This window comes from Pieris brassicae, chromosome 1, assembly GCF_905147105.1.
Source record: "Pieris brassicae chromosome 1, ilPieBrab1.1, whole genome shotgun sequence".
NCBI classification, from domain to species: Eukaryota; Metazoa; Arthropoda; class Insecta; order Lepidoptera; family Pieridae; genus Pieris; species Pieris brassicae.
The window spans coordinates 1,702,812-1,720,749 of record NC_059665.1 but is presented as its reverse complement, the minus strand read 5'-3'; the positions used below and the strand labels follow the sequence as shown (position 1 = coordinate 1,720,749).

General features: G+C 34.2%; 1 protein-coding gene across 9 annotated transcripts; it reads left to right on the top strand.

The window, feature by feature from the left end:
* The first annotated feature begins 614 nt into the window (after positions 1-614).
* LOC123710207 (tetratricopeptide repeat protein 21B-like) lies at positions 615-17,770 on the top strand. 9 transcript variants are annotated; one of them, XM_045662651.1, is made up of 15 exons: positions 615-790; positions 2,436-3,120; positions 3,213-3,316; positions 3,490-3,623; positions 3,733-5,537; positions 6,031-6,316; positions 7,275-7,468; positions 9,340-9,726; positions 11,481-11,585; positions 12,012-12,183; positions 13,088-13,253; positions 14,603-14,806; positions 15,178-15,276; positions 16,383-16,501; positions 16,952-17,770. In XM_045662651.1, exons 5-15 carry the CDS (start codon positions 3,843-3,845, stop codon positions 17,188-17,190), a joined length of 3,666 nt encoding a protein of 1,221 aa, XP_045518607.1. In that variant the 5' UTR covers positions 615-790; positions 2,436-3,120; positions 3,213-3,316; positions 3,490-3,623; positions 3,733-3,842; the 3' UTR covers positions 17,191-17,770. The 9 variants fall into 9 exon arrangements, with proteins under 9 accessions (XP_045518607.1, XP_045518531.1, XP_045518378.1 ...); XM_045662575.1 differs by having other exon boundaries at positions 3,717-5,537; XM_045662422.1 differs by having other exon boundaries at positions 3,022-3,120; positions 3,490-5,537.
* The last annotated feature ends 168 nt before the right edge of the window (positions 17,771-17,938 follow it).

Here is a 17,938-nt window from a genome sequence, read left to right as displayed (position 1 = left end):
TCCATAAGCAAAACGTTGTCTAAAAATTGTGTCTGGCGCGCTTGTTTTCAAAAACACAAAAATTATAACATAATCTATGTTCTAAGTAATTGTTAAGTTTTCAGAAGTTTAAATTGATTTGCAAGCAGTGGCTTGTGCGTGCGTCTCAAATCCCTGTGCATCAACACTCGTGCGCATTTAACACTCGCTCGTATGGTTAAAGAAAACTTTGTAAGGAAACCTAAAAATATGCGAGGTTAGGCAGAATTTCCTATAAGAATTTAAAATCGGTAATATTTTGTTGTTTTCTGTATGTCCAGAAAGGGACATAGGGACATACTTATCCTATTTTATAATATTAGTGCAGACAAAAACCCCCATAACAATATCACAACTATTGACTTCATTTCTGTTTAAATTATCTCAATGTTAATATTGTAACAAACTCAGTTTAATCCCAGTACCAACGATTCCAAAGCTCTACAAATAAAAACGAGTGATTGTCAAGCTATTAATTAATCATTCGCTCATGTATATTTGGTTAACGTATTGCCATATTTTCCCGCCATAATGTTAAGTGAGGGGTATAAAAGCAAAGTCGCTTCAGTCATAAAACATGCAAACTGAGATATTTGAAGTTTTTCACTGTGGTTTAGAGCATGTGTTAATTTGAACGATTCGTTTACTGTTACACGTATAATAACTGGTATTAGAAATATATATAACATGAATCAACCAAATTGACACCAGAGTCGCAAAAAATTAAAAATATCCTGGGACTAATGTGTCTGCATTTTAACTTTGGACTTAGGTGGGTTTGCTTTTAATCCATTTGGATCGAAGCGAGTTTGCACCTCACTATTTCCTGTTGTCAGCTGTCAAAATCAACAGAACAGAACAGTGTTGGGTACTGATGGCAAATAAAAAACGTTTTACAAAAGTATGTATTTATTGTAATACAAGGAATCAACTACACAATGCCACAGTCCCTTTTTAAACTGACTTCCATGGTCATATTATAGAGGAAGGTATTTTATATGTACATGAACCAAGATTTTAAAAGGGCGTTTACATTATCACAAAATATGAAATTTTAATAGGCGGAGGCCAACAGTATCTTATATTACGATTGATTATGATTATTATTATGATTGATTGAAAGACGACTATTTTCCTATATCGTAATATTAGATTCATCTGTTGGTGGATCACATAAAGGCTCGTCTTCTTGATCTGCATCAGCATTTACAGAATTTAAAACGTTTTTGTAATATATTAGTTCACTATTGCTTTCCCACTACGACCCATAATGTTTCTCCAATAACTTTCTCACGTCATTGATTTTTTCTCTTTTAATGGGCACATTGTTTTTTTGGCACTGGTAGTGGAAGAACATCTTTAAAAGATTTACCTCTTTTCAAAATAGATTTGAATTGTGTAAAGTCTGATGTATAATGGGGTTCTCCTTTGACTTTGATTTTATTACCATATCTTTTAATAAAAAAAACGCTTACTCGAAAATGCCATTGACTAGGTGGCTTAACAATGTCATGTAAAGCCTCTTTCCAGTCATAATCCATTTCCATTTTTATAACTGTTCCATAATGACTGAATATATCATGATACCCATTTGGCTGCACAATTACTTCCTTTCGTTTCAACTCCCTTTCAATGTTCCCAAACACTCGATCGGCTGGTAAAAATGAATGTCCAGGTACTGGGAAAACAAGTTCAATGTCGTTTATATGACCTGGAGCGTTGCATAACCACACACAGCACATTCCAATGAAAATTGAATTTTTATTTTGGGCTCCGCATCCATCAGCCACAAGTCGTACAGTTTTAATATCCTCCAAGTTTAATGCATTCAACCGATGATAAACTGAAGAAGCAATTTCATTCGCTCCTTTCTTGTATTCATTTTCATTCCATGTGTACAAACTGACCGTATCTTTATTCAGTTTTTTTCCTTCAACTGATAGAACTATTGCAAAATTATAAATATAGATTTGTCGAGTGTAGTATGTTATTTGATCTGGTATTTTAGGTAAAACCTGGTTTTCCTGGCAGTTGAAGGACAGTGTCAACATTCCATGTTGTCTTTCATTCAAAAGTTCGTATTTTTTTTTAGATTTGCGTTTGTGGATAGTCTTTTCAATCATGTATTTGGTTTTCTCTGCTTCATTTTTTTCATTTTTAATTCGTTCATCCAATTCCGTGCACTTTGAAAACACATCGGTTCTTGGATTGCCAAATCCAATATTGTATTGTGTGTTAAAAATACTGCGAAAATAGCACTGATTCACTTTATTCTCAGTTTGATCATTAAACATTCGCCACATTTTTTATATATTTAATGCAGAGTCCAAATATTTTCTTTCCGTACTAGATCGATAGTAGTGTGATTCTAAACACTGAAAAGACTCTATAAAACCTTTAACTTCCTGCTTTTTCAGGGTATTTTTATGGGATATGTGATCACCACCCCTTTTTTCCTTTACAAGACCTCCAGTTTGCTTGTACACTTCCGCAACTCTACGTATTCTATGACTTGGTATTTGCAGTATGCCTATGTAGTTTGCAGTATGCTTGCTTCTGATTGGCCAATTGTGACTGAAGTGGATTTGCTTGTGACACATTTTGGAACGAAGTGGTTTTGCATTTGACTGCTACTTTTGAAGTCATTTTTGTATTAGACCGAGACGACTTTGCACTTTAACATTTGGATGAGTATATTGCTGCTTTTATGTACTATAATTTGGTGTGCCTAGTTCAAAAAATGTTAATGTTGGACTGAAGCGACTTTGCTTTTATACCCCTCAAGTATGATATGTCAGAATAAAAATTCAAAGAATCTGTGATTCGAAACTCCAATTTCAATCTTCAAACGCTAAGGTCATCATACATCTGTCAAATGTCAGAATATTTTAAATTTTAATGATACTTGCTTAGTCTAATACGCAGTATTCAAATATATTTTTTTTCTTAACTATCACCGTAGTTAAAAAGAATTTCTTTATAAATATAAAGTTTTGATTCAAGCGACTGGAATGTTAACAAGAGCTAGAGCTTTTTCAACACAGGCGCTGAAAGTTGTCAACAATGTTGCTAGGCAACAGTTTGTGATCACTTTGCGAACAGGTTTGTTGTATAATGAAATATAATTTACTACCTTACTTCATAAGACAGTCTTTTGTATATTTAAATACTGTAAAAACATTTGTTGTTAGCAGAAGCCATTTTAAGCTATGAGGAAAAAGGCAAAGTAATTACATTAATTCATACTGATGTGCCTGCTGAATTCCAGGGCAAAGGTGTTGGGAAGTTATTAGGACAGGTAACGATTTGAATTTGCTTTTTGTAAATCTTTATTTCAATAGCATTTTAAAATTCGACTAAAAACTAACAATATAATTGTAATATTCAGTATAAGTTACTTCCTAAAACACGTACATACATTTTTATACTGTAAAATTTTCTTCATTCAAAAGTTTACCTTTAATTTTACAGCATGCATTTGATTATGCATTAAGGCAGAAGCTAGATGTAATATGCAAATGTCACTTTCTAGCAAAATTCTACCAGGATAACATAAAAAATTACAAAAGTCTTAATGTTAAGCTGGATTTGGATTAGATAAAATGGCAAGTATCTTGAATAGGTGTAACATTCATTATTATATAAGAGAAAAATGCTATGGCAAGGCTAAAGAAATGTCTAAGCATTCCTCATTACAGCCTAGCGAATCTACAGAATTTTTGTTTTACCATGCTTTGTGCAATATATTTGAAGGCCAATGCCAGTTAGGCATTAATGAGTTGCTGCCACTACAGTCTAATCAAGATATCAACTTAGCTGTAGTCATGGCCCTTATTTATAGCCACAAGCTTGTAAATACCATAGAAAGAGATGATTTATATAATTTGGAAGCTAAGTTAAAAGAAGAAAGGAAGCATGCAGATGCAAAATCACTTTACTATGCTGGTCTCTTCCTATCGTTTGCTGGAAAGTATGAAAAGTCTGCAGATTATGTAAATAAATCTCTAAGAAAGGATCCTAACAACCTAGACACAGTGATACTTAAAGCATATAATGATATGTACTTGAACATAGATATGCATGTAACTATACAAGACTGCTTGGAGCTAGTTTTAAGTAAAAATGATAAAAATGTGGAAGGTTTACTTGCATTGGCAAAACTAAAGTATCTATTAAAAGATCATGATTTATCTAATTTGACTCTTGATAAATTGATTGTCCACTATCCCAGGGAAGTAGTACCTTTGATTGAGAAATTAAAAAATGAATTTGCTACTCAGAGATGGGAGGCTGTATATGACACCATAGAGCGAGTATTATCTTTAGAACCAACTAATCTAGAAGCTTTGAAAATTCGAATATTCATTGCCCTATGTAAGAATTCAGATTATATAGAAGCAGTCGACCAATTAAATACACTTTATACAATTTTGGAGAACGAAGAGACGCAAAATGGATATCAGTTCTATGACATTGCACAGACATTTTCTAAAATATGTGCAAAGTCTAGTACAGTCGTATCGCAAGTTTACAGATTTGCACAATATGCATTTGAAATGTACTCAAGTAATGTTGAATATTTAAGTGAAGTTGGGTATCAGTGTATTCTACAAGGCAAATACAAAGATGCATTAAGTTTCTTTAAGGCAGCCAGCAAAATCGATAGTAACTCTATAACAGCATTATGTGGTTTAACACTATGCCAAATGTCTGATAATGGCCCAACAGACCAAGTAGCACAGCAAGTTGAACTGTTATTTGAAATGCAAGGAACAAATAAATTTTCAATTTTATACCTACTCTCCGCACAATTGCATACAAAAGATGCAACTTCATATCTAAATAAGGCAATTGATTCTCAACTATCCAAAGCGAACACACACCCATACAGTTTGACGTACATCAAAAACCTTGACCCCGAATTTTTGCTCAATGTCTACAAAGAGTATAAAAAGTATTTGCCGAAGAAACCATTGGTTATAACTAGCTATTTATCCTACTCACAAGATGAAAACAATGTATCCGTTGAGAAGTGCCTTATCTTATTGAAAACGATAACTGATGCTTGTCCAGGCTTAATCCCGGCTTTACATGAGTTAGCTAAGTTACAGTTTCAGTTCGGTTTGCCATTTGAAGCAGAGAAGTTGGCTCTACATATTGGAGATATGGATAATACACATGCGGGAAGTCAAGTTCTATTAGCACAGATCTATATACAACAACAGCAGTTCGTAAAGGCCGCTCAATGCTTGGAAATGTGTCTTAGTTACAACTTCAAAGTTAGGGACAGTGCGATGTATCATTTTTTAAATGGTGTGATATTGAAAAATTTAAACCAAGCGCAAGATGCCCTAACCTTTTTTACAACAAGTCTTCATATTCTTAATAACAAGAATAACATTGGTACGAACAAACATATTGATGATTTCAATATAATTGATAAAGCGACATTGTATCTTCAAATGATTGAACTGCAAACTGTGGTAGGATTGTTTGGTGAAGCGGGGAAAAGTTTGCAGGTATTTTAAATCTTTATTTAAAAATATATATTATTATTTTACCCATTTCGTTATATTAATAAATGTATTGATTTGGTGTAAGTTTTATTTCTCTTTAATTAATTGATCTTGATTGATCTAGGAAATAGATACAAAATCTAATTCAAACTTAGGTTGATATTCAAAGTCAAGAGTTATCTTAAGTATGGCGCCTTTTTATTAAAATTGTATTAGATTGATGACATTGGTCCCAATAATATAGGGTATAGATGCTGGGTATAGACGCAGCATGGGCCATATAATTAAATAACAAAAAGGTTTACTCTCTTATTAAAATATCTATCTCTATATATCCCAGCGTAATAAGAACTTGATAGAAAGAGATAAAACAATACTTCAGTTAATAGTGATTTAGTTTTTAAGAATATTATTGAAATATATCTCCTATATATCATTTCAATATACTAATTTTATATTAATAGGAAAATGGATTCATTCACGCTAATTCTTTCAGGAGGCAATTCAAGAATTCTCATACACATCTGAAGAAAATCGTCTTTTAATCGCACGAGCGGATATTGCTCTTCGTAAAACGGATATCGATACAGCAATAGACACATTAAATGAAGTTAAACCAGGGCAGCCATATTACTTCCAAGCTCATAGTAAGATGGCCCATATATACCTCAAAGAGAAGAAAGATAGGGGAATGTTCACGAATTGTTTTAAGGAAATTGTTAGTAATCATCCGATGGCAGATGCTCATACTATGATGGGCGATGCCTTTATGTCTATACATGGTAATTGTGAATCCCTATTTTATTTTAACGGTCCATCCTGTTCTTGACAATCTCTTAAACACTTTGAAGGCACTCTCCTTAAAGCCTTAGCGATATCGTTGACATATTGAATGACCTTCAGTTTCGCGGTCATTTCGAGGGAATGGCTAAATTAGCCTCCAAAAAGCTTGGTGTGCTCAGCAAGGCGAGACGGTACTTCACTCCGGGCCACCGCTTGCAACTCTATAAAGCTCAAATACGGCCCCACATGGAATACTGCTCTCACCTCTGGGCGGGAGCTCCTCAGTACCAATCGTCGACCACCAATCACTTTCTGTACGGCTCGATCCCTTGGCGATGCGTAGAGATGTTGGGTCTCTCTGCATCTTCTACCGCATTTACCATGGGGAGTGTTCAGAAGAGTTGTTCGGTCTAATACCTGCAGCTGAGTTTCATTATCGGACGTCAAGGCAAAATACAAAATACCATCCATATCACCTCGACGTCCATAGTTCCACAACTGAGCGTTTTCTAAAGCATTTTTGCCACGCACCACCACTATGTGGAGCCAGCTGCCCACTGAAGTATTTCCGAACCAATTCGACTTAGGGTCCTGCAAGAAAAGAGCGTACCAATTCTTAAAAGGCCGGCAACGCACTTGCGAGCCTTCTGGCAATGTGTGCCTGTGTCCATGTGTCCATGGGCGGCGGTATCGCTTAACATCAGATGAGCCTCTTGCCCGTTTGCCAAAAAAGGGGTTATTTAACAATATTTTTAAAATTATTTATGTTGACAATCACAACGTGGAACACGTCTGCTCCACAGCATATTGCTGAGCCAGGGCCAGTTACTTCCACAACACACACATTACACACTTAAAATGTACCTTATTCCTTTTTTTTCTTCATATATGTTTATTATTTTGTGTGTTTCTGCGCGTGTGTTTCGTTAGTAAAAAATGTTATGTCTGTCATTTTAGAACCAGTACAAGCAGCTGAGTCGTATGAGACGGCATACAAAGGGAATCCGAGCAACATTCAATTAGTAAAGAAACTTGGTGTTGCTCTTGTCAAAATGCATGAATACGAAAAAGCTGTTCAGCACTATGAAAATGCAATCGACCAATTAGATGACGATGAATTAAGATTTGAATATTTGGAGCTCCTTCTCAAGGTATGTAGAGAAAACATTTAAAACACAGAAGGACCAATTCTTTTTATTTCTTCTTTTTTTACGACTGTATGTATATAGACTCATACTCAAGTATATAGACACTGACTTCAAACTCGTGAGCTCTGACATTGAGAGTGTCCATCGGCTGTCTTGCCCTTTTGCCCCCGGTTTTATAAAAAAAACTCACATTGCTTGCAAGTGCGATGCCGGCCTTTGAGTATTAATAGAACTTTTATGGTTGGAAGTTTTACATGTTTTATCATAACTATGACAAAAATTAGTTTCCCTACCTAAGCAAGCTAATACGAAATTACTAATATATATTTATTTCTTGTATACATTATAGTTTATATGTCCTTTGTCTCTTCCAATATAAAGAAGCACGGATTATACAAGAAGAATATATACAAAATTACAATTTTCCATGTATTAAGACTTTATAGTTTATATATTGATTTATTGATCAAAGATATTGATGGTGAATACTTAGACTATCCATAAATTATGGCTACAGTTTACTGTTCCTGCTTTGACTTGGACGTATGAACCATTTCAAACTCAAACGTTTTTTTTTGTCTACCAAAAAGAACGACAAACATGACTCTTGAAATCTAAAATCTAAACTCCCTTATCAAAATGTTAAAATATATGTAAAACATATACATATATATATATATAAAGTACTTTCCTATATATAAATTGTTCTACATGAACATTTCTCAACCGTATCGTATCCTGATCAATGGTGACTTATTCTTTTGTATTGTATTGTAATACATGAATCCGTGAGTTTAGCTTTAAGGTTTTAGTTCATTTTATAATTTTGTTTAAATTATTTTAAGATTTATTATCTTCTCAGTAGCACTACAGCTACTTTTTATACATCATATCTAAACAATTACATTATACACAAAAGTCAAAATGTGTATTCCCTACATTCAAACATAAACATAAGACATAGTTGACAATTGTGGCACAGCTGTCGATTTCTTCGTGCGTTAGAACCTTGATATTTATTTTCATACATTGAGAGGAAACTCATGATTATATCAAGAATCATGAACGAGGCGTAGTGTTGGCCTAGTGGTTTGAACGTGCGACTCTCATCATTTGAGTCGTACGTTCGATTCCCAGCTGTGCGCCTATTTATCCTAAAAAATAATATATATATATACATTATAAATTCTAAGATGCATTGATCATTATAATATATTTAATACAAAAGAGTATAACATAGCCATTATGTCTAATAAAAGATACCAGAGATTTTTTTATATTATTTATTAAGCATTTTTATTTATATTAAATATATCTATTTCCTGGTAATTGGTGTTATAATCTGAAGTTACGCAAGTTACGTAAATAGTTTGTATAGACCGAGGAATTTGAAATAGTTGGGTTTGCCTTGTATTTTATGAAGAAGGGTTGTGAAATTGCAAAAGCGACAATAGGTCATATAGCGTGTAAATATCAGGTCGTATTGTTTACGACTACATTCGAGGGATTTAATTAATTCTATAATTTTTTGGTGTTGTAATTTTATTTTTGTTAATTTGGTTATGCACTTTACCCTTAATTTTTTTCCTTTCCTTTTTGAGTTGCCTGGAAGAGATTTCTTCCTAGTGATAAGGTCGCCTTTGGCATCTCTTATAATTTATAAATAAATATAAAGTAGCATTTAATAACGTAATACGTCTGCTTCAAATGTCATTTGAAGTTTTCATAGTATATATACAAGACTGGGAGTCTGGTATCTATGTCAAATTAAAAAAAATTGACACAGGAGTTTTACTTAGTCCCTGATACTGACAGAGTGCTAAATACTTGTAGTTAGTTTAAACAGCCCTTAAAATTGTTTATATATTTATCAGCTCAAGCAGTATGACAAGGTGGACTCCGTAATATCATCTCAACTGAACCAACCACACAATAAAGAGAGAGACACTCCATCACTGAAGCGCCGTATCAAACTCCTACTCACCCAAGCGAAAAGCCGCGATTTAAAAAACTCAGCGAATACTAACCTTATATTATCAGAGGCGAAAGACCTACAGAATGCTGTCTTAAAAAGAGTCGAGATAGACTCAAAGGGAGATGTGCAAGAGGAGAAAGAGATGCTGTCAAAGATTATATATTTGCTGTCGAAGGTTAAAGCGGTTAAGGAACCGGGCGTGGCTGCAGGTCTTCTATCGGAGGCATTGATGTATTCGCCCAGAAATCCGGATACCTTGTTTGCATTGGCTAAATTGTATGCGCAGGTAAAATATTATTTGCTTGATATTGTTACGAGCTAGGGGATCGGATAGAAAATGCCGTGGATTTCTTCAAGGGTTTATTTCTTAAAAAATCAATGAGGAATTTATGGGCACAAATTAATTGCAGAGATGCACTAATAACACACAAAAACACAGTCACTAATTACTTCACTTATGCACACTTCACACTGTACTTTATCACTTTATTCGCACTTTATCGTTTCGGTGTTCCTCTCGTGTTATCGCATTCAAAACTAAAGGTGACTAGTCGCATTTCGGCTCGCTTATATATCCCTGGGAATAATTCTAAACAATATTCGAGAACTCTCTAGGCGGGCAAGCCCGCCCTACTGAGTAGCGATTGCACAATTCTAGACCGTCCGCACTCTTTGTCTCTTTCGCACGTTGCTCCGTCCTTGTCGTACGGCTTTCTAGAGTGCTCAGTCTAGTTTCGAGAAAGTTCTGATCTTCCCTCTCTCTCTCTCGTATCATTTCTTCCTTGTCTCACACCTAGAAAGTTTGATCTAGAATATTCCTTCATCAAAGGGATAGACCTAGGCCTGAAAACGCCTGAAAACGGGTCTCCTGAAAACTGCACCACTCGTCTACACATGTTCTGAAACCGACTGAAAAAAGGTTTCAGCTTCCTGAAAACTAGGGTAACACTAACTTATGGGAATTACAATTTTCTAATATGTGATTGACCCTCTCCTGAAACGGTCATAAATCATATTACAGCCTGCTGAAAAGTTCTCTAAGTAGTGGAAAAAATCTAGAAACATTGCAGTCGGACCCGTCTTCGTAACAATATCATTCACAAAAAAGAAATTTTCGTTTTAAGACTGTCGAGATACAGTGACGTAATAGTCAAGGAAAGAAAGTGTCGCTACCTTTTTCTCTGGGCCTCAGATTGCTGTACCGGACTAGCGATCATTTCTCTTTAAAAGCAAGTAGGTGATCAGCCCTTTGTGCCTGACACGCCGTTGACTTGTTGAGTCGAAGTTGGGAGTCCGGTTTCCTCACGATGTTTGAGTTCAGCGAGGGTATTTTTATAAAGTTTACATATTAGGTAAGAATTTTATAAAGTTTACATATTAGGTAAGAATTTTATTAAGTTTACATATTAGGTAATAATTTTAAAAACTTTACATATTAGGTAAGAATTTTATAAAGTTTACATATTAGGTAATAATTTTAAAAACTTTACATATTAGGTAAGAATTTTATAAAGTTTACATATTAGGTAAGAAGTTAACAAATGTTACATATTAGGGAAGAATTTTTAAGCCGCACAACCAATTGTGGTTAAGCGCACAGTTCTTTTTGCGTTAGAACCTTGGTATTCCTCTTTAAACATCGAAAGGAAACTGTCATTCAAACCTTATCATGAACAAGGAGCAGTGTTGGCCTAGTGGTTTCATCGTGCGACTCTCATCTACGTACGTTCGATCCTGTGCACCAATGGAATTTCTATTGGCGCATTTTACAATTGGTGAAGGAAAATTGTGAGGAAACCGTCATGTCTTACACCGAAAAAGACAACGGTGTGTGTCAGGCACAGAAGGTTGATCACCTACTTTAGGCAAGTTTAGTAGTTTTAGTTTTAGTAGCTTTATTACTATAATCTGTTACTGAAATTATCACGTAACAGATTAAGCTATCTGAGGCCCAGACCTAAAAGTTTTTAGCGCCATTGGTAAATATTAAGATGAACAGAAGAAACCTCTCATGATTAATTTGTTTTTTAATGTTTTAAGATGAATAATCCAGAAAAGTGTGAACAAACTTGTGGCGTTCTGCTGAATGCGGAGCCGAATAACGAGTCCGCGGCTGTCATGATGGCTGATTTGGCTTTTAGAAAGGTAATTTAAAACATATTTTATCAGAAGCATCCAATATAAAAAAATAAAAAACTCTTTCGTTCCTGTAAATGTTTAATTCTAAGATTAAAGATAATGTGTTGCTTGATTTGCCTTGTACCTATACCCGACATAAGCCGACAACGCACCTGCTAAAAATGGTTCTCCATGGGCTGTGACGACATTTTTGGGCGTCCCGTAGGTTCGTTTGCTACCGTACTCTACAAAAATAACTTTACCAAATTATTATTTCGCCTATAATCAAAGATATGATCTTAGCTCGTTGTTATCTGATTTAACTAAAATCATGGCTGATAAAAACTTGCATTACCATATAAAGACATGTTTTTGCTCTATAAAACGAGAAAGAGAGAGAGAGAAAAAATAAAATATAACAAATAATAAACTCATAATTAAAATCGTTTTCAGGGGGAGCTAGAAACAGCTCAGCGCCACTTAAGCCAGATTTTATCAGTGAAACCGACAAGTTGGGAGGCGCTCGCGCAGCTCGTAGAGGTCCAATGGCGGAGAGGGAAAATCTCTGAAGTGGACCCAATTATGGAACAGGCCAGACTGACTATGGGGAAGCAGGAGGATCCTGGTAAGGATTTTATGGTTTTTGTATAATTGGCTGAAATTCCAGAACAATTTGGTGAGTGTTGTTTCTTTTATTTTGAATAGCAGCAGAGCAGTGTTGACCTACTGGCTTTAGTGACACTAATCCCTGAAGTCGTAGGTTCGATCCCCGCTTCGATTAATTTAGCCAATGCAAACAAGATTTCTGGGCGAATACATCAATGCCTCCGATAAAAGACTTGCAGCTACGCCCGGTTCTTTAACCGCTTTAACAGATGTACTTTCTGTCTATGTGCGTATTAAACATTCGCTCGGTGAAGGAAAACTTCGTGAGGAAACTCAGGCAGAAGAGGCTGACCGACTGCTGCCTATTAGAATGACAGGGGCTCCCCCGCACACGCCTCACCAGATACAGCTAGCTTGCGCAAGATGGCGTAAAAACAACGTAAATTTATGCAATATTATAACAAACATGGATCGACCATAGCTTTGGGTGGCTGTTCCACCATGATGTATTGAAAAAAAAATTGGCTATCAAACTATTTAATCACATTCCTATAAATTATACATCACTGTCGTGTACTGCTTTAGTTGATAATTTTTTTAAAGGCAAGGTGGACCATAAGTTTTGACAACAACTATAATTTACTGTTCTTATTATTTTGACATCATGATAATTATGATTTTGATGTCTATTTTAATGGGCTGATTAATTTATAATGGTTTGTTTATAATTAATTAATCTGAATGTACTACATTCTTTGTAAATTAACGATTTTTTTTATTATTTTACTTGATTAATTACACAATTTATTTACGCACAAAGCTATTGAGTAGACTTAATGTATAAGTTACTCTATTTTGTCCATATATTTGGCTATTCCACTTATTTCATAACATGTTCTAACGTATATTTTTCGATTATTTAGAGTACTCGTATTGCGAAGGAGTATACTCATCATACCAGGGCAAAGTAAATGCTGCATTACGTCAATTAAATATCGCGAGACGGTCTCAAAGATGCGCAGGCGCAGCCGCCAAGCGGATGGTTCTGCTTTGCCTTTCACAACATGCGCAAGATTCACTACGGGAAGAGTAAGAACATTTTAAAAATTAAAACTCAATCAGGCGTCTAATTATTAAAAATGACTAGTATATATATATGCACAGTACACATATATGTATTGCTAGCATAACTAGTACGTTAGGTTATTAAAATGAAGATTTATAAATACACCAAGCGGGAACAGAGGCGGTCAATTCTCGATCCTTACAAAGTTACCTTTGTTTTCTTAATTTCTTACTTCTAATTTATTTTAAAGTGATGACAAATCTGAGGCCATGACCAACGAAAGCTACTAAAATTTCGTATAGTCTTTTGTCTTATCACAGAATTTGGAAATGAAGGTAAAACATAATCGTGATAAATGTAAGAAAGGCACTAAGCACTCACAGATTAGTCTAAATTGGGATATGGCTAGTATAACATAAGAACTCTTTATTGCAAACTTTGTGGAATAAAGTATGAAACCTCTTTTAATGATGTTACACTTTTTAATTATTGTATTCTGTGCTTGAAGTTTATTGTTATAGAATTGCTTCGACATAATTGTGATAAAATGTAAGAAAGGCGCCAAACTGTCACAGATTAGTCTAAATTGGGATATGGCTAGTATAACCTAAGAACTCCTTATTGCAAACTTTGTGGAATAAAGTATGAAACCTCTTTTAATGATGTTACACTTTTTAATTATTGTATTCTGTGCTTGAAGTTTATTGTTATAGAATTGCTTCGACATAATTGTGATAAAATGTAAGAAAGGCGCCAAACTGTCACAGATTAGTCTAAATTGGGATATGGCTAGTATAACCTAAGAACTCCTTATTGCAAACTTTGTGGAATAAAGTATGAAACCTCTTTTAATGATGTTACACTTTTTAATTATTGTATTCTGTGCTTGAAGTTTATTGTTATAGAATTGCTTCGATATAATTGTGATAAAATGTAAGAAAGGCGCCAAACTGTCACAGATTAGTCTAAATTGGGATATGGCTAGTATATCTCGAGGACTCTTCATCAGCATCAAGTATAAGATTTTTATAATTCGCTGTTTTAATTATTTACAGTTTGTGAATAATAAAAAACTAAAGAAACTAACGAGAACTCTTGATTTATATTATGGCAATAGTTTTGACTTTATGCCAGTTTCAAGTAAAAGTTTGGAAAACTTAACGAAGGTAAAAAATAAACAAAGACATCAAAAGTTAACAAAGGAGACCTAAGCGAGAACTCTTTATTAAATATATATAATATTAAAAAATTTGTGTAGAAAACCATAAAACCTCTTTTAATGATGTTATATTTTTTAATTACTTTATTCTGTGCTTGAAGTATTGTTATAGAATTGCTTCGACGTTCTGAATTTGAATATTTATTGTTTCAGTGACACTCGAATTCTAGCTTTACGCACTGCAGAGAAATTGCTTGTCGAAGTAAACACTTCTGAGAGGAAGGGTCTTCACGCATTACTGCAATTGGCTTCCAAACAGAAGTCGCAGGCTGAAAGAGTTCTCCAAGAACTGTTGCCGTACGTCAGTGAGGAAGGAACACAAGACGATCCATATTTGATCCTGGCAATTGCTACCGCGTAAGTTCAGCAGGCGTACTCCGTGACATTAGTAATGGACATTTATTGAGAACTACATCAAAATTTAATTGCGTTAAATGAGGTCATAATTGGAAAATCCTTTAAAAAAAATTAGTCCCTTTGGAAATCGGTATTACCTTGTTGGCTCCAGCACAGACAAAAACTAACTTCGATATATTAATTATTAAATTTGAATTAAATTCGCACACATTCATAATTGAACAAAAAAATATAAAATACTAAATGTATATAAAAATAATTCTTATGTATATTGGTATGTCAATCCTTATCATAATTCATTAATGGTCGGCCAAGTTAACATATTTTAGAAAATCAAAATTTATTAAACTAAAGTTACGGATTTCGAACAGGTACAATATTGTAAAACAACCAACTCGAGCCAAAAATATACTAAAAAGAACAATCGCTTCTATGACATGGACTCCTGAGAAAGCTGATGGGTTGGAAAGGTGAGTGTTTATATATTGTCTTTAAGACGAAACTTAAAGAATAATCAATGGTTAAAGGTCTGGAATTTGCTGTAAATGTCATACAAAAAGTTGTTAAAAGAACAAGAAACAATTCATCATGAATTTAGGATAAGATTTAAGATCGAGACTTAATAAGCGTCATTCTAGCTATTGGACAGTATTAAAAAAAAACTGATTTTATATTTCCATTCCACAAGCACAACAAACATGTATTTTTAAGTGTTAGGATTCATAAATTACTAAGTATTGTATTTTGACATGACATGTATGTAGATGTCATTGTCGTTTTGACTAGTCTGTGACACTTTGACCAAACGAAACAGCTGTAACGCTTTTTTAAAACCTTGTTTTGTATCCCTACAAACAACACCCCAACGGTGGTGGGTTCAAACAACCATTCTCAACTCGGAATAGAAATAACCAAATCTTGTTTGTATTAACTGTATTGGATAAATATACTCTGATTTTTCATTCCGTAGCATTCTGACATTTCACAAGTGTTGCTACTAAAAAAGTTCTCCACTGAAATAGAGAAAATTAGACCCATTTGACGGCAATAAAATATAAAATACTACGTATTTTTTTATGTTTTACCTACAAAAAGGTAAATCTTAATATTTACATTTTAATACAAAATTTTACAAATATTTCAATATTACGAACAATATATCGAAATAACTTTAATTACTTTAAAATGACTTATATATATTCTTTAGCTGGCATCTTGTTGTTATCTCAATGTTATCTTTGCTTGTGCCTTTTTTCACTGTTTGTGATGAAAATGGACGTAATTATAACTCGCCGTAAAACACTTTTTATATGGGGCACCGCAATAAATAAAATGTATGAATAGACTAAGTTGTTCGGACTCGTCTTGAAATTGAAAAATGTTTCCGGCCAAAACGGTTTTTAATCTCTTACATGTCAAGAAATTATAGCTGTCAGAATTCTACAGAACTAGATATCAAAGTATATTGATAAATAGAGAAATCCCAATGCATACATTCCTGCTGTTTATCTGTTTTAGTATAATTAATAATTTTGTGTAAAAGTGACGTTGATATTTTCTTGCATTTTCCGCAAAGATGCTGGCTCGAAGTGGCCGATAACCAGATTAATTCTGGAAGAATTGAGGCCGCAAAAGAGCTACTTGCAAAAGTCCTCACTCACAATAAGTCTTGCATCGCAGCATATCAGTATCTAGGTAAGTCTGAATTTTACCAACTAGCCGAGACAAATAAATAAGATTTAACTTGTATGGAAATATATAGCCTAAATATGCTAGAAATAGGTCGGCTTTACCTACTTCCTAAACTCTAAAGTGTAGGCAAATTATGACTAGCACCACCAATATGTGGAACCAGGTGCCTACTGAAAATATTTTTGAACTAATTCGTTCTGGGGACCTTCAAGAAAAGAGCGTATCAATTCGTAAGACAACGCATTCGGAGCCCTGGCAATGTATGTGTCTATGGGCAGCGGTATCACTTCACATTAGATCCTAGCCGTTTGTCCGCTGTTAAATCAAAAATATGTAGCAAAAAAAAATGTATTGAGACTACTAAACAAATGCAATACTTTTTTGACATACAGAAGTCAAACTTACGCTAAGGCTCGACTCTGTAAGTTTCCTAATAAGAATGTATCCTCTCAGGTTATTTATCGGAAAAGGATCAAAACTACAAGAGCGCGGCACACAACTACGAACAAGCCTGGATCCATTCGGGCAAAAGCGATCTCTCAATTGGATATAAACTTTCGTATGCGCACCTGAAATTAAAAAAATATCCCGAATGCATTGTTGTGTGCAGGCATATATTGAAAGTGCATCCGGATTATCCGAAAATAAAGAAAGACATTTTGGAGAAAGCCAAATCTAATTTGAGAACTTAATGTTACCACAAAATAATATCTATGGATCTGGTTCAAATGGATATTTTTTCTTATATTTCTTCAAAAAAATCTAACCTATGTCCGCTTTTTAGTGTTTCCTAATTTTTGCCTTTGATTTGGTCTAATAGCATTTATAGCAATATGTATGGGAAATGACATGTGCTGGACTGGTGGCTTCAATATGCGACTCTGTTCCCTGAGGTCTTAGGTTCTATCCGTGGCTGTGCTTCTCACTATGTCTGCACTTAACAACGCTCGTATGGTAAACGAAAACATCGTGAGGAAGCCGGCCTTAAACCCAAAAAGTCAACGGCGTGTTTTAGACCTTGTTTATCATTATAGGCTGTATCATGGGATTATTACAACTGTCAATCATAATTCCAAAAATATAAAAAAAAGGGGAAAATCTCTATTTTATCCAAAACTTTATTACAAAAAGAGACATCTCTAAAATATAGCAGGGCCTGTTTAAAATTTGTTTTGTTAGTTCAAAGAGCATTTATATTTTATTCACGTGTTTTGGTATAGACAATGTCAATGTTAATTTTATATTAATAAGATACTCGTGGAATGAAAAATTGTATAATTTTCCTTATAAGACAAGATGTATTTAATAAAAAATTTAAAGATCATTTTTTTATTTATCGATTTCGAGAACCTAATACTGATTTTGTTTGTGATTGGACAAACGGCCGCGCTATCATTTTTAATTTTACATTATCAATTCCCCTTTAGATACAGATAAACG

What these genes read in the sequence shown, in the direction of transcription:
- LOC123710207 (XM_045662422.1), top strand. Translation starts at nt 3,621, where the DNA reads ATGGCAAGTATCTTGAATAGGTGTAACATTCATTATTATATAAGAGAA. An exon ending in TGCCTTTATGTCTATACATG is followed by an intron (nt 6,317 to 7,274) that starts GTAATTGTGAAT and finishes CTGTCATTTTAG; the next exon opens with AACCAGTACAAGCAGCTGAG. An exon ending in ATTTGGAGCTCCTTCTCAAG is followed by an intron (nt 7,469 to 9,339) that starts GTATGTAGAGAA and finishes TATATTTATCAG; the next exon opens with CTCAAGCAGTATGACAAGGT.